The following is a 14686-nucleotide window of genomic DNA, read 5'->3' as shown; positions in this document are numbered from 1 at the left end:
ACAATTCAGGTGTAGGAAACGTAGAGGGATCCATATGACAGCTGCAATACGGCAAACAGCCCTGTATTCCGTATTCACAAAGGTCACAGTGGGAGGAAGTATTGTCCTTCCTGCCTCAGAGGACCACCACTGGATATTATCACTAAGATTATCGGTGATATGGGGGTTCTCGAGGACAAATCTGTAAAAGGGGACATTTACTATTTATTTATTTATTAACAGTTTCTTATATAGCGCACACATATTCCGCAGTGCTGTACAGAGAATATTTGAACATTCACATCAGTCCCTGCCCCAGTGGAGCTTACAATCTATATTCCCTACCATATGTACACGCACACACAGATTCTAGGGTCATTTTTGTTGGGAGCCAATTAACCTACCAGTATATTTTTGGATTGTGGGAGGAAACCGGAGTACCCAGAGGAAACCCACGCAAGCACGGGGAGAATATACAAACTCCGCACAGTTAGAGCCATGGTGGGAATCAAACCCATGACCTCAGCACTGTGAGGCAGTAATGCTAGCCATTACACCATCCGTACTGACATTTCTTATGGAACTAGTATAGATACCGATAACAGTATGGATTGGGAGTCCACAGGATTAGTCAGAACAGGGCGAATGGAATATCCTTGGAATGGAATATCAGTTGGCAGTCTTAATGGCCATGGTCACCTTCAAGCATGGTCTAGATCAGTGGTTCCCAAACAGGTCAGGTTTTCCAGGACAAGCAGCTGACCTGGAAAACATGAATTGCAAGTACTATGAAGGTTTTTGTGAACCACTGTTGCAATTGATTGTTTAATCTGAAAGCAGTCTTACAGAAACCGGAAAGGAGCCAGTCCATGGATGTGAGAACCCATCTCTTATTGGCCAGAAGATCTAGTATCCCTATATGAGCTGACACATCAGCATTCCTATACTGGTCAGCAGCCTGGAGAACAGTGCCAAGGGCTGATGAAAATGGTGACACACGAATACATTCAAAGATGATCCTGAACCACTGAAAGGATATGGAAAACTTTTCAGACTCTGTTTAACAAACAGAAAAATCATACGTATTTAAACACCTGTAACTGGAGTTTCTGCAGGATTTGCATTCAGATAAAGCGTCAATCATTCTGGTAATTACATTGGGAAGAAACAAATCCCCTCGATTGCATTCTTTAAAAAAAAAAAAAAAAAGTCCATTAAAAAAAAAAAAAAAAAAAGTCCAAAAAAATTCCATCTCCAACTAAAATTAGCCAATGTTCAGATGCCTATAAGCCGTACCCCGCCCTCTGAGGACAGAATCAAAGACTTTCCTTAGTAGGTAACTATTAGATCATCATGTGACCTCAGTCCAGCAGAGGCAAAGTCCCAATGGTCCCGAACAGATAAACATTCCTGGTGGTTGTAGCTGCATCTGTCGGGAAGGTGCACCATGTCCACAGCAGCGGGTGCAAAGCATTGTTTAAAAAGAATGAAAAACATTAAAAACCAGCACCACTGATGTGATGTAATGAAGTCTGACTTCGCGAATGTGCGGGATGCCGGACAAACTTGATTTTATTTTTAAAGGGACTATCACTTACAAGGCATGATTTTACACTGTGCATAATTACCCCTTTAAAAAAATAAATTGAGTTTTGGTTGGCACCCCGCACTGTTCTTAGACTTCATTACCTCCCAACCCCATATATCTTGAAATTTGACTTTCTTAAGAAGGTAACCACATCCTTTATTAGATATATCAGTGATATTCAATATGTGCAGATATTTCCCAACAGGAGAAATATTGGCACACACCTATTCAATGCTGCAGTTACGGACAGCATGGAAGGCAGTCACATCTGACTTTTTCAGAGTCGGATCTGTTTTGTCGGAAATGGCAGCGGATTGTCAAATTTGCGGCTGTTTTTGGACAACTCGTGACCGTTTTCACTGATCCATGGACTTACCAACAATCGACAGCTGGAATACTGAATTCCGATTGTCGAGTTAGAGTGTGTACACACGGTTCGATGTTCTGTGCGATCCGATGTACGATTCGATGTTTTGTCCGATTTTTACTTTTCCCTTTTTTTTTTTTTTTCTCTACTCCTTAAGATATGCCTTAAGATATGCTTAAGATTTTGACTTTTTACCATACAATTTGCTATGCGATTTCCTATTTGATTTACTATGCGATTTCCTATGTGCCTTAAGATTTGCTTAAGATTTTGACTAAGCGATTTTGACTTCACAACAGGATGACTGACAGGGCCCTGGAAATCGTATAGCACATCGCATCTTAAGCATATCGCAAGGCACATACGATGCATGCGATATGCTTGCGATTTGTGCTAGATAGAGTGTGCTGCCCACTCTATCTCCCCTCCGATCTCTCCTTAAACGGGAGCACGCATCGGGCTAGGAAGCCCTTACAATGCATACAATCAGTATGCGATATGTATGCGATATGGCTTCCGATGTTGACGATATCGTCAACATCGGAAGCCATATCGAACCGTGTGTACACACTATTACTGTCAGAATCCCATATAGAATACCCCCATAGTAATCCAATGTGAGGTGCTAATGAACAGCTAGGATTGCGGGATGTGGATAAATAACTCTGCTGGAAAAGTCGGAGCACTTACGTGTAACAGGTATAATGAGGCACCATTGCTAAGTGTGCTTACAAGCTCACGGTTGCAGCTGCGGCGTTTGGCGGTCACATCTACCTGGCGTACATTCGTGCATATGAATGTGTATGGACAGACCACCATTGGTCGCGCCACTGAAGCTTGGACCACCCCTATGCCAGGTGCAGAGTTTTTGCCCGAGTATGGCCTCCAGTGTGTCAGTGATGAACTGGTGACACTCCATATTTCTCTGCGCCTTAATAACCACCTCCCCATCATTGCCCAGGAACTGCTGCATTTTTTTTATACACAACTGTGCATGTGTGTACAACACTGTGTAATGCAAGCACTATACAAGTATTTTGGGATTTTTTTGCACACACATGAAGTGTTCTATTCCGTGAACATTGCCTGCCAATCTGTATCGCGCACACAGGCTGCAGATGAGGCTAGAACATAACCAAGCCAGATAAAATCCTATTGCATCAGGAACAACATAAAAAGTGCTTTTAGATTAAGAGAGAACTTCTCTTTAACACAATTTTTGTTACAATTGCATTCATTCATACTGGACAAATACATTCTGCATTACAGTAGCAAAGTGCTGCCATCCTGACAGCTTGGAACAGCACCTCGCAACCAACAAGACTCATTACCCATAAATCTGCAATGTTACCTACCTTAATTCCCAGTCATTTGTGCCTCGATACTTTGCTCGGAATTCTATTGGTACCCTGAGAGAGTTTGGGAACCACCAACCCATAAGCTAGAACCAGCTAAAGAGAAAACATTGTTGTCTGTTCCATATACGCCACTAGGGATTTTTCACTCGTTACGAATTCCTGAGCTCTCCGACTTGGTTATGGTTGATGCAGTTGGATGACACAGGGGGAATTTTAGATATAATGGGTACAAGTGCACCCATTTGATTGCAATCACAGCCGGAACACGGCAGCCGGCAAATTTACAAACAGATGAATTTGGCTGTACGAATAGACCATCGATTGTATTTTTATAACCAGCACCGGGCTCCAATAGCCAGCGGTGTAATGCCACAGCTGGGGGAGAATTTTACACAAACTCCCAGCCAAAGAATTCTCACCGTGGCTGGGCTGAAGCCCGGGGCTATCTCTGGCACTCCTGGTCGGTGCTGGTTATAAAAATACGGGGGACCAGGAGCAGTCCAAAACCCTGGTGCTGGTTTCTGAAATACAGGGGGACCCTATTTATTTTGTCCACTGTATTCCTGGAACCAGCGCCAGCTCAAAGAGCCCGGGGCTGGTTATACTTGTGGGGGACGGGTTTTTTTTCCCCATTTATTTATATATTTTTCCTATATTTACACAGAGAAGCATGGCATGGAACTGACTGATCCGTGCCATGCCGGCAAATTCGGCAGCCAAATACGGATGGTGTCACCATCAGAAAATATGAAACCTGACAACTCGGCAGCTTAGTACATTTGACGAGTTCTCAGGCCGATCCCGTTCGTACTGCGGATCGGACGTCTTTGTAATTTGATAGGACACAGAGCTGCGCCAATGCAGACAGTGGTGCAGAAGCTGCATTGTAACCGGCCACAACAAACGGTAGCAAATCTAGTGGTATGAAAACAAGACTGGAACAGAAGCTGCTTCCTCCTCCCAGGCAGAGAAAACCAACACAAACATCAAAATGAATAAAGTTTTTTGTTTTTTTTAATTGTTCTTGTCAATACTATCAAGCTCTGCGACCAATAACACAGGCAAGTGGCACTGGAATCTGGTGAACACTGGGAGGGCCACCAGGGGGCGCTGGTCGTTATACCTGTTCAGATGGCACAAGGGGCAGAATCTCACATCTCTCTATAGAACTTACATATACACAAACCGCATATGTATACGGTAATACCTGCGCTATAAAACGCTTTTTGATATACTGGTGACAGCTCTCCCCAACAAGGTGAACACAAGAAAAAAAAAATTGTATACAAAATATAAAATATCTTAAATATTTATAAACATTGGCAGAAAAAAATAGAATTGTATGAAAATAGTTTTTTTTTTCTACTCCTCTCCTGGATACGCTCGTCCCCCCCACTTCAGTGGGGCTTGAGTCCGTAGCTGTTGAGGGGGTAAGAATAAGCCCTTCCCAATACTATTCTGTCCCGTAACAGTTTGAACAAGACGTAGTAGTTGCAGAACAGGATGAGCGCCATGGAGAGGGTGTGGTTCCATTTCTCGGCGCGGAGCAGGGAGTACAGCTGGTACAGCACCAGGCTGCCTTCCATCGCCACTAGAACATTCAGTAGCCGTAACGGCCGGTGAAACAGAAACTGCGGGGGGCAAGAGAAGGGAGATCATGAATTACATTGACCGTCATCAAACATTACAGGAGGTCAAAGGTTACAGGAGGTCAAAGTTTACTTACATAAAATCTGGCGTGTGAGACGTCTGAAGGCACTGCTACATTATATGGCCCCACGGCTTTGTATAAACTGCGATTGTGTCGTACCAGGACACCCTGTGGCCAGACTGTGCCATCCGACCAGCTGGGGGAACAGGAGGGACAATGAAATATAAGATAAGATGTCACTCACCCCTCCCCACCAATTTATGGTCCATGGGTCATAGGGTAGACATAAATTAAGTCCACCACTAAAGGTCGACAGGGATTAGGTCAAAACATGAAAAAGGTTGACACAATCATTAGGCAGACAATGGGAAGGTTGACAGTCGAAAGAGTTTTTCACAGTTTTTTTCTTTTGTCCCGAATTTCGCCGTTAAGTCGACATGGACACCGTATCAGTATACCACCGGCACACTATTATAATCTTTTGAGTGTCAACCTTCCCATTGTCTACCTAATGCTAGCATTGACCTTCCGACCTTAGTCATCTCGACCTACAGCCCTTTAGTGGTCGACATAATGTCCCCGGGTACACACAGGTTTGCTCATACAATGTATGCAATTCAAGAATGGCTACGCGTACAACATATAATTAAGTAAATACGGTATATTCCCAATTCTGCTGAAATAAAGGCTCCGCACTACACAGAGCGACTCCGGTTTACAAAAACCTTTTAATGTGATTTAAACATCCCTAAAAAATAAAAGATGCAGAGAGAGCGCTCTGTAAAAACACCAGAGGCGGTGGGATCTAAGCAGCCTTCTCTCCGCAGGAAACCCCAGCAATGACAGCACCGATGTTTCCTGCCTGACATTGGGTCACTGTCTGCTTAGCAACTGGATGACGGAGAGCTGCAGAAGCTGCTACCAATATACCTGTTACAGAAAGAAGGAAACGGCTGTTTTACAGGTTCAGCCAAGTAGTGCCTCATGCCTCAGCGAGGTCACCAATGGCTGGTGAGGAACCCGTGGGGTTCAGTCACCAAAATGTCTTGCAGCTGAATATATTGGTCTCTGAGCAGTCTAGGTTACTGCCTGATAATCCAACACCTGATCTTTACAAGGTCTTGGTAATTTGGCCACTAGGGGGCAGCATTATACAGGGGCGATGACATTACAATGTACCTCACTGGTGTCACAAGATAAATGCTAAGAGAAGGAAAGATCTGTGCGCAGCATAATTAATATTTATGAATTTTACTGCAAATATATTATTTTCACACAAACACATTTATATTCCTTACTTCTAGGTAGTATTTCCCCAGTGTTCTAAATCAACCCAGTTGCAGTCCTGTCATAATACCAAGAACTCACATGTGCTGCGGTGCGTTGCTGTAGGCCCCGTGTTCCAGCTTCTGCCATTTGCCGAGGTGCGACGCTGACCTGTGTAACATGTCGCAATACTTTGGCGGCAGCAGCTGCGTGGTAAGCATGACGAAAGCATTGATCCACACCATGATGAGGTGCTCACACGACCAGCGCATGTCATAATACTGAGTGCTCTGAAAGACAAGACATCGATAGCACTGAGAATCCTCACACAGCGGACTGTGCAACTAGATCTAAGGAACAGCCGTCAGTAAGACTTAGAAATAGATGTCAGGAACACGTGGAATATTTGAGAACGTCTGTTATTTGAGTGTGGACATTAATGTAAGGCAGAGGTTCACAAACTCGGTCCAGGGTTTAAGGATATCCATAGCTGAGCAGAGATGATTAAATAAAATTGATTGAGGCCGATATATATGCCACAGCTTAGTTATCCTTGAGGATAGAGTTTGGGAAACCCGGATCTATGGGGGTTATTCAGACTTCATTTTGTGCTTTGCATCATGTGATGTCCGCCCCCCATCAGTCTGATTCTATCGCTGCCGCCAAGTCCTGGGCTAAACGCAGACTACACACACTGGGGAATCATTCGAATTTGAGGCGAATTGCCAATCCAGATAATGGCCCTTATTCAGATCTGATCGCAGTACAAATTTGTTCTCAAAATGGGCAAAACCATGAGCACTGCAGGTGAGGCAGATGTAACAAGTATAGAGAGAGTTAGCTTTGTGTGAGTATACATGTTACATCTGCCCCACCTGCAGTGAACATGGTTGTGGCCATTTTGAGAACAAATTTGTACTGCAATCAGATCTGAATAAGGGCCAATTTTTTCACAAGTTCTCCTAAGCCATCCGCAGGCTTGCGGGGGGGGGGGGGGGGTCTGAATAACCCCCTATATCATTATTGACGTCCTCTGTACATGAGGCTCAATCTGAGGATATCGCCGAGGCGTACTCATGGGTGTGGCAGCTTACTATAACATGCTGGGCACCGTCCAGCACAGGGAAAAGCCTGCCAGCATGGGAAGCTCCTCCCACCAGCCAGCATGGGAAGCTCCTCCCACCAGCCAGCATGGGAAGCTCCTCCCACCAGCCAGCATGTGAAGCTCCTCCCTCCGCTGTGATCACAACCTATTGCGATGGTTGTGATCGTATTAATCAGAGCCGTCCCTGCCCGTGTAGCCTGGCCGCGCAGGCAGGTGCACCGCTACCATCTTCCATTTGTGACATCACATGCAGCCGTCCTGAAAATGGTCCGGACATGCCTGTAATATCCGTGCCACTCCCCTAAATGCCATGTCGCAGCCCTCCCCCCGATGGCTGCCGCTGTCAATCACAGAGTAATTGCAGCCTTCTGGTATGCGATTGCGCTATGGAAGTCCGATCATGTGCAGCCGCAGTGCGTGCACGGTACTCCAAAAATTGCAAACAATTTATTCTCATAGTATTACATCCGAAGATGAATAAGGGCCTATATTGTTTGTCTGGGAGCTCCTGGAAGTTCCATGGAACTAGTCAGCCGCTATCGTTAGCTGTGCCTGTGGTCTAGTGTGTGCGCACCTTTAGGCTGTGGGACGTTAACGACTAGGGTTAGCCTGCTTATGCCCCTTTCACATCGCAAATGCCGGTCACACCCAGGATTTGGATACAGGTCTGTCCCGGGAGCTACCCGGCATTTGCTGCTCACAGTGACCCGGCTTATTGCCGGGTCGCTGATGTCATCTTGGGGCAGGGCGGAGTGGCAGCTGGGTAGGGGGAAGGAGGCAGTACTGAGGTGATGATGCAGCCTCCTCTATAAAAGTAAACAGGACCCGGGCTCGACTCAGGTTACCCATTCACACTGCTCATCATCCCAGGTCTGACCCGGGAATAACACTGCTGTTATCCCGGGTCGGATCACCAGGTTGCTGGACCTGGGATATTCAGCTTGGCCCTTTCACACCGCACGCAGACCTGGGTCAACCGGGGTTATTTGTGCAACGTGAAAGGGGTATTACCTAAATGTGTCGGGATTCTGACAATTAGGATGCGATTGACGGTATTCTGACCACCGGCATCGGGGTGGGGGGGCCAGAATGACCAAACCTTCTAAGAGAACATGGAGAGTCTAGAGATCATTGTTTTAGTACAGTCTATAATATGTCCCATAGAATCTGACTGGCCAATTATATAGGTCTACAGTAAGATTCTCTCAGACCACCACAAGGACGTACTTTGACGAAGCACAGAGGCAGAATCGCCACGTAGTAGGCACTAAAGAGGGAGTTGAACAGGACTTCCTTAATCCTGCGGTTGAAGTCCGCTTTCAGACACTCCACCTCGTTGCGTATGAGGTCTGGCGACAGCGGGCAGCTGTGGGATGGGATGGAAGGGGGGGAATTAAACTGTTCCCTCAGTGACTCGCGTAGGAGAGAGAGGAAGTCTTTGGGTCTAACCAGGCTGGCCACGCCATTAGCACCGTCCTCCACTAATGAGTCCTGCACGAGGTAGCCGCAGTCTGTGGGCAGAGGCTGGGAGCGATTGTCTTGGTGGAAGCAGCAAAGAGGTACGTACACTCCAAACCTGGGGAGACAAACACAGGATCTATATGAATGGTCTGCACAGATGTTTTCTGCATTCTGTTAACATGGTTTGTGCGATTTAATGCAAGCTATTGTCTTCTATTATCACCTTCTTCAGATTCGATGTCATAACTGACTTATTGGCAAGAAGACCAATAATCTTCCCCCTTCAATAATAACTTTACATTTTTCCAAATTATGGCAGAGGTTACAAGAGGCTTTTATATTGCTGAATTATAGCATAGTGTTCATTCTGGCAACCAGTGCGGTTCCTCTTTCCTGACTGGGGCGTCGCGCTCTGCTGAGCTGCTTCTAGCACAGTGTGGTCTGTATTTCAGCACAGTGGTACAGACCAGACCTGTGCTAGAAGCACCACATCAGAGAGTGACACTCCAGGCAGAGGAAAGGAACTGCGTGGGTTTTGAATTTGGCATTTGCTCTGTGCTCTAGGTGTAAGGACATTGGACGGTAAGAGGAGGAAGAGGGAACTCACGGGTAGCCCAGGAACAGGAGGTTCAGTACTGAATGATTGCGGAACAGATTGACAAGTGTCCAGCAGAACACCCACCCGCACAGCGTGAGCAGAACCAGGCGGGCGGCGATCAGAGTGCTGTAATAAACCATCGATGCTGATCCTACCTGAGAGGCCTGGAGGGGAAAAGCAGAGAGTGCATCATAATCAACCAGGGAATAGGTCATGAGACAGACGACAAGCATTCTCTTCTGGGGAACACGGAGGCAATCTGCTGCTTCTGATTGGACAGCAGCTCTCCAGCCCGCATTCCCTGGGCACAGCAACTGCTGTCCAATCAGGAGCTTTGGCTTCCAATTGGGCTGCAAACAACTCAGCCATTCATTTCATGTCAAGATGCGTCTAGCCTTGTATGAGACAGATATGACCGTCCTTCTCAAATCCAGTCCTCACGTTCCCCTACAACATGACATGTTTTCAGGAGTGATTAGGAGTAGGAGGGGAGAGCCATCTTAACCGCATTATAAGCCCTTGGCAAATCAATGCCCTGGGGTCCCTACACATTCATTCACAAGGGCCAATGAAAAACACAAGTGATAACATGCCTCTCCTACAGTCCTGCACAGTCTCTTCATGTGCATCCATACAGTGACTGGCTGTAGGCTGGGAGGTAATGAATGCTGCACGCCGATTGGTGTATAGCAACAGCCATCCACCAATGGGCATGCAGATAGCCATTCACTGCCTGGCCGAGGTAGTGAATGCTGCCTCTCCATTACGACTGCGTGACCACTGACCGCCCCTTCTTGGGTGCCACGAAAATTGTGGAGCCCTAGCCTAGATGTTGAGAAAGAGAGGGGTGGGCAGTAATTGAGGATAGAGTGGGGTAAACAGGCCTACACATGAGGAGAAGTGCTACATATTACAGATTATGGTGGGCTGCATGATCAAGTTACGCAGCAATGGTGGCCTGGGGTCAGGGCGATGCGACAGTGAAAGAGAAAACATAAGATATGTGCGGACTGTATAGATGGGATACAACAGGTAAAAAACAGGTGAGGTTTTAGAGGAAAACGTAAGGTTTGGAGGCTACAATGTCTAGTGTGTGGGTGCAGCTGTTAGCGGGAGCAGGTAATGTGTGTGGGGAGGAGAATTACAGATCTTACCCTGAGCAGAGGGGGTGACAGAGAGAAATGTTCATGTGTGTAGGTTGGATAATAGCCGTGAGTGGTACTGTATGTATTTTTTCTATTGCATTCGTTAAAAAACAACAACAAAAAGCAAGGATTATACTCACGATAATACCTTTTCTTCGGAATACTTCATGGCAGCCATTACATTGGGTTCATCCCTCTCTCCTCTCCAATTAGACAGGTAGTTTTTTCCCCTAGGACCCAGCCCCTTCCTCTATATAATCTGGCACCTCCCCCTAGACCGTAGTCTTTGACTGTCTTCGTCCTGATCCTAGGGAAAAAACACAAATAGGGAGGGCCAACAAATTTTTGGGCTGCCATGAAGTATTCCGAAGAAAAGGTATTATCGTGAGTATAATCCTTGCTTTCTCCTTCATACTTCATGGCAGCCATTACATTGGGATGTACCAAAGCAGTAGGGTGGGTTATACTATACCTCAAGCCAAGACTTGCTTAAGGACTTCACTTCCAAAGCTTGAGCCCGCAACATCCAATGCATAATGCTTAGAGAAGGTATGCAAGGAAGACCAGGTGGCTGCTTGACAAATTTCCTTAGTCGAAACTTTGGCCTCTCTCGCCCAGGAAACCGCCATTGCCCTTGTCGAGTGAGCCTTAATACCCTCGGGAACTTCACGCCCCACCTTCTTGTAAGTAAATGCAATTACTTCCTTTAGCCACCTTGACATTGACTGTTTTGACGGAGCCAAACCTTTCTTTGCCCCCTGGGGAATCACGAATAATGCTTCTGACTTCCTGAACCCCGTAGTCCTGTGTAGATATATCTTGATAGCTCTCAAGACATCTAAGGTATGCAATTTTTCCTCTTTCTTCGTCAGAGGATTTTGGAAAAAACAAGGCAAAACTATTTCTTGACTTAAATTAACTGAGGAAACTACTTTGGGTAGAAAGGACGGCCTAGTCCTCAGCACTACCCGATCCGGGAAAATCTTCAAATACTGTTCTTTAATGCACAGAGCATGAATCTCTCCCACTCTTTTTGCTGAAGTTATTGCAACTAAAAATAACATCTTCCATGTTAGAAACTTTAGCTTCGCTCTGTCCAGTGGCTCAAACGGAGCCTCCATTAGTCCATTCAAAACCAAATTAAGATCCCACTGGGGGATTATTGACCTAACTCTAGGCCGGATTTTCTTGAGAGCCTGGCAAAATCTTTTAATTAAGCTATGCTCCGCTAGTTTCCTGTCTAGCAGCGCACTCAGTGCCGAAATCTGGACCTTGAGTGTTGAAGCCGACAGCCCTTTATTAAGCCCGTCACAAAGAAACTGTAACACTTGAGGAATGTTTGCTTTAGGAAAGATGAACTTGCCCTTGGACCATTTTGCGAACACCCGCCATATTCTGTAATAGATCTCTGACGATACTTTCTTTCTCGCTTGGAGAAGTACTTCAATGACTTCTGGGGATAAATTCTTGTCTCTTAATTGCCGCCTTTCAATTTCCAGGCCGCTAAATTCAATTTGTGAGGCTCTAGGCAATTGACTGGGCCCTGCTTGAGCAGATCCTGAGTCACTGGAAGAAACACTGGACCCGCAATCGCCATGCTCTCTAACATGGGGAACCAAGCCCTCCTGGGCCAGTAGGGAAGGATAGCTATGACTTGGACCCCCTCCGTTCTGACCTTCCACAATGTCCTGTGAATGAGGGGAATTGGAGGGAACACATACCCCAGGTGAAACTCCCAACTCTGCGACAGGGCGTCCACTCCGCTCGACCCCCAAGCCGGGTACCGTGAGTAGAACTGTGGCAACTTCTTGTTGACTGCTGAAGCCATGAGGTCCACCTCCGGTTGACCGAATTGCTCTACTATTTCCTGAAATACTGAGTCCTTCAGTTCCCATTCGCCAGGAACCACGCTTGTGCGGCTCAGATAGTCTGCGAGCTGATTGTCTTCCCCCAGAACATGGAGCGCTGAGATGGACAACAGGTTTTCCTCGGACCAGCACATGATGTTTCGCACCTCTTCTAAGAGCCCGTGACTCCGTGTACCTCCTTGTCTGTTGACATAAGAGACGGTAGTGGCGTTGTCCGAAAAAATGCGCAGGTGCGCCCCTCGGATATCTTCGCTGAAGAATTCTATTGCCTTCCACACGGCCCTTAGTTCTCTGTGATTGGAGGAGAACTCTGACTCGTGCCGGGACCACAGACCTTGACATGTCTTGTCCAGACCATGAGCCCCCCAACCCGTGGCGCTGGCGTCTGTGGTGATCACCCTGTAACGGGGACTTGCCAGTGAAGACTTCCTTGATACTAGCTGATCGGCCTCCCACCATCTTAAGGATTCTTTGGCTGCCTCTGAGATCTTTATCTTCCTTTCCAGCGGCACCAGTCTTCTCGAGTAACCTAGAAGGGACCACTGGAGAGGCCTCATCCTCCATCTGGCCCATGGGATTATGTCCACCGTGGACGCCATCATCCCCAAGAGACTCATTGCTGACCTGAGGGGTACGCGATCCTCCTCGTAGATTTTTGAGATTAGCTGCTGGATTTTCTCGCATCTCTTCGTGGACAAAGATACTTGAAACCTCACGGTATCCACCAGCACTCCTAGAAACTGGAGACTCTGTGTTGGCTCTAGACAGCTCTTCTCCCAGTTTAACAGCCACCCGTGTTCTTGAAGAAACTGAATGGTGTAGTCTCTTGCTGTGACCACCTCTTCCTCTGAAGGTGCCACGATCAACAGATCGTCTAGATATGCCCATATCATGACTTTCCTTTTCCTCAGTTCTTCTATCAACACCACCAGAACTTTGGTGAAGACCCTTGGTGACGAGGTGAGGCCGAAGGGCAGACAGGTGAACTGGAAATGATCGTGACCTATGCAGAATCTCAGATATTTTCTGTCGTCTGGGGAAATGGGAATATGGAAGTAGGCGTCTTTTAGGTCGATGGAGACCATAAAATTGTTTCTTTCCAGCCCCATCAGGATCGACTTTGTAGTCTCCATGTGGAACTTTCTTTTCTTTATGCGCAAGTTTAATTTTCTTAAATCTAATATAGTTCTGTAACCTCCAGAACTTTTGCTGACTATGAAGAGACGAGAATAAAAACCGGCTCCTTTCTCTTCTTCCGGGACTCTCACCACTGCTCCTGATGCGATGAGTCCCTTTAAACTTAAATTTAGAGCTTCCCTTTCTATCTCCGAAACTGGGATCTCTGAAACACAAAATTTCGCCACTCTTGGCCTTGACATGAACTCTAGGTGATAGCCAATCCTGACTACCTCCAGAACCCATCTGTCTCGGACGGTTTGTTCCCAGACGCGAGCAAAGCCCAACAGCCTTCCCGCTACCTGGGCCTGCTCCACCATGGGACCACCGTCACTGTTTCTGTGTGGTTCCCGAACTTTCACCTCTTTTCTTGACGTATTGCCGAAAAAAGGCTCTGGATGTCCCCTGCGCGTATCTGTCTCGGACAGACCTGCCTGGCCTGTAGGACTTGGCCTGTCTATACGCTTGTCTGGAAGAATATGAGAAAAATCTCCCCCTTCTGTCCTGTGGCAATCTGACTGATTTACCACCTGACATTCTTTGAATCATCTGATCCAAACGACTGCCGAAAAGAAAAGCACCCTCATAGGGCAATGTAGCCAGCTTGTTCTTCGAATGGGAATCTGCTGCCCATGACTTAAGCCATAAGGCCCTACGGGCCACCAACCCCGATGTCAGGGATTTTGCTGCAAAATCAAGACCATCCAAGGAGGCCTCACACATATAGTCCACTGCCAGCTGAACCTGGGTAAGACTCTTGCAGATTTGATCACGGGAAACCTTTTCCTGTATGTCTTCCTGCAATGCAGAACACCAAATCCTGAGTGCCCGAGAAAGGGAGGCCATAGCCACCCCTGATTTTAACGAGACTGAGGCAGAGATATGTAGTCTCTTTAGAGCACTCTCCATTTTTTTATCCATTGCGTCTTTTAGTGACGCCCCATCCTCAAGAGGAATGGTAGTACGAGTCGTCACTTCTGACACTGCTGCGTCGACTTTAGGTATATTACACCACTTAATGAATTCTTCATCCTCAATGGGAAACATTTTTTGAATTCTCTTAGTCGACCCCACTCTCTTGTCGACACCCTGCCATTCTTTAGCTAGGATATCCTTCACAACCT

The 14686-nt window shown here is 46.6% G+C and overlaps 1 protein-coding gene across 3 annotated transcripts in view; it reads right to left on the bottom strand.

The window, feature by feature from the left end:
- Positions 1-4283: 4283 nt before the first annotated feature.
- The window catches only part of TMEM39A (transmembrane protein 39A), a 34445-nt gene continuing 24042 nt past the window's right edge, over positions 4284-14686 (bottom strand). For 2 of the 3 annotated variants that reach the window (XM_083171579.1, XM_083171578.1), the window contains 5 exons: positions 9383-9537; positions 8542-8890; positions 6312-6499; positions 5019-5139; positions 4284-4923 (listed from right to left, as the gene is read on the bottom strand). In XM_083171579.1, coding sequence (XP_083027705.1) covers positions 4690-4923; positions 5019-5139; positions 6312-6499; positions 8542-8890; positions 9383-9537 — 1047 coding nt within the window. In that variant the 3' untranslated portion in view covers positions 4284-4689. The remainder of the gene's footprint in view (positions 4924-5018; positions 5140-6311; positions 6500-8541; positions 8891-9382; positions 9538-14686) is intronic. The other variant, XM_083171580.1, reaches the window with a different exon arrangement.

Source organism: Crinia signifera, chromosome 2, assembly GCF_055691185.1.
Source record: "Crinia signifera chromosome 2, ASM5569118v1, whole genome shotgun sequence".
Taxonomy (NCBI): domain Eukaryota; kingdom Metazoa; phylum Chordata; class Amphibia; order Anura; family Myobatrachidae; genus Crinia; species Crinia signifera.
Note: the sequence above shows the minus strand (reverse complement) of the source record. Positions and strands in the feature narration are given on the sequence as shown.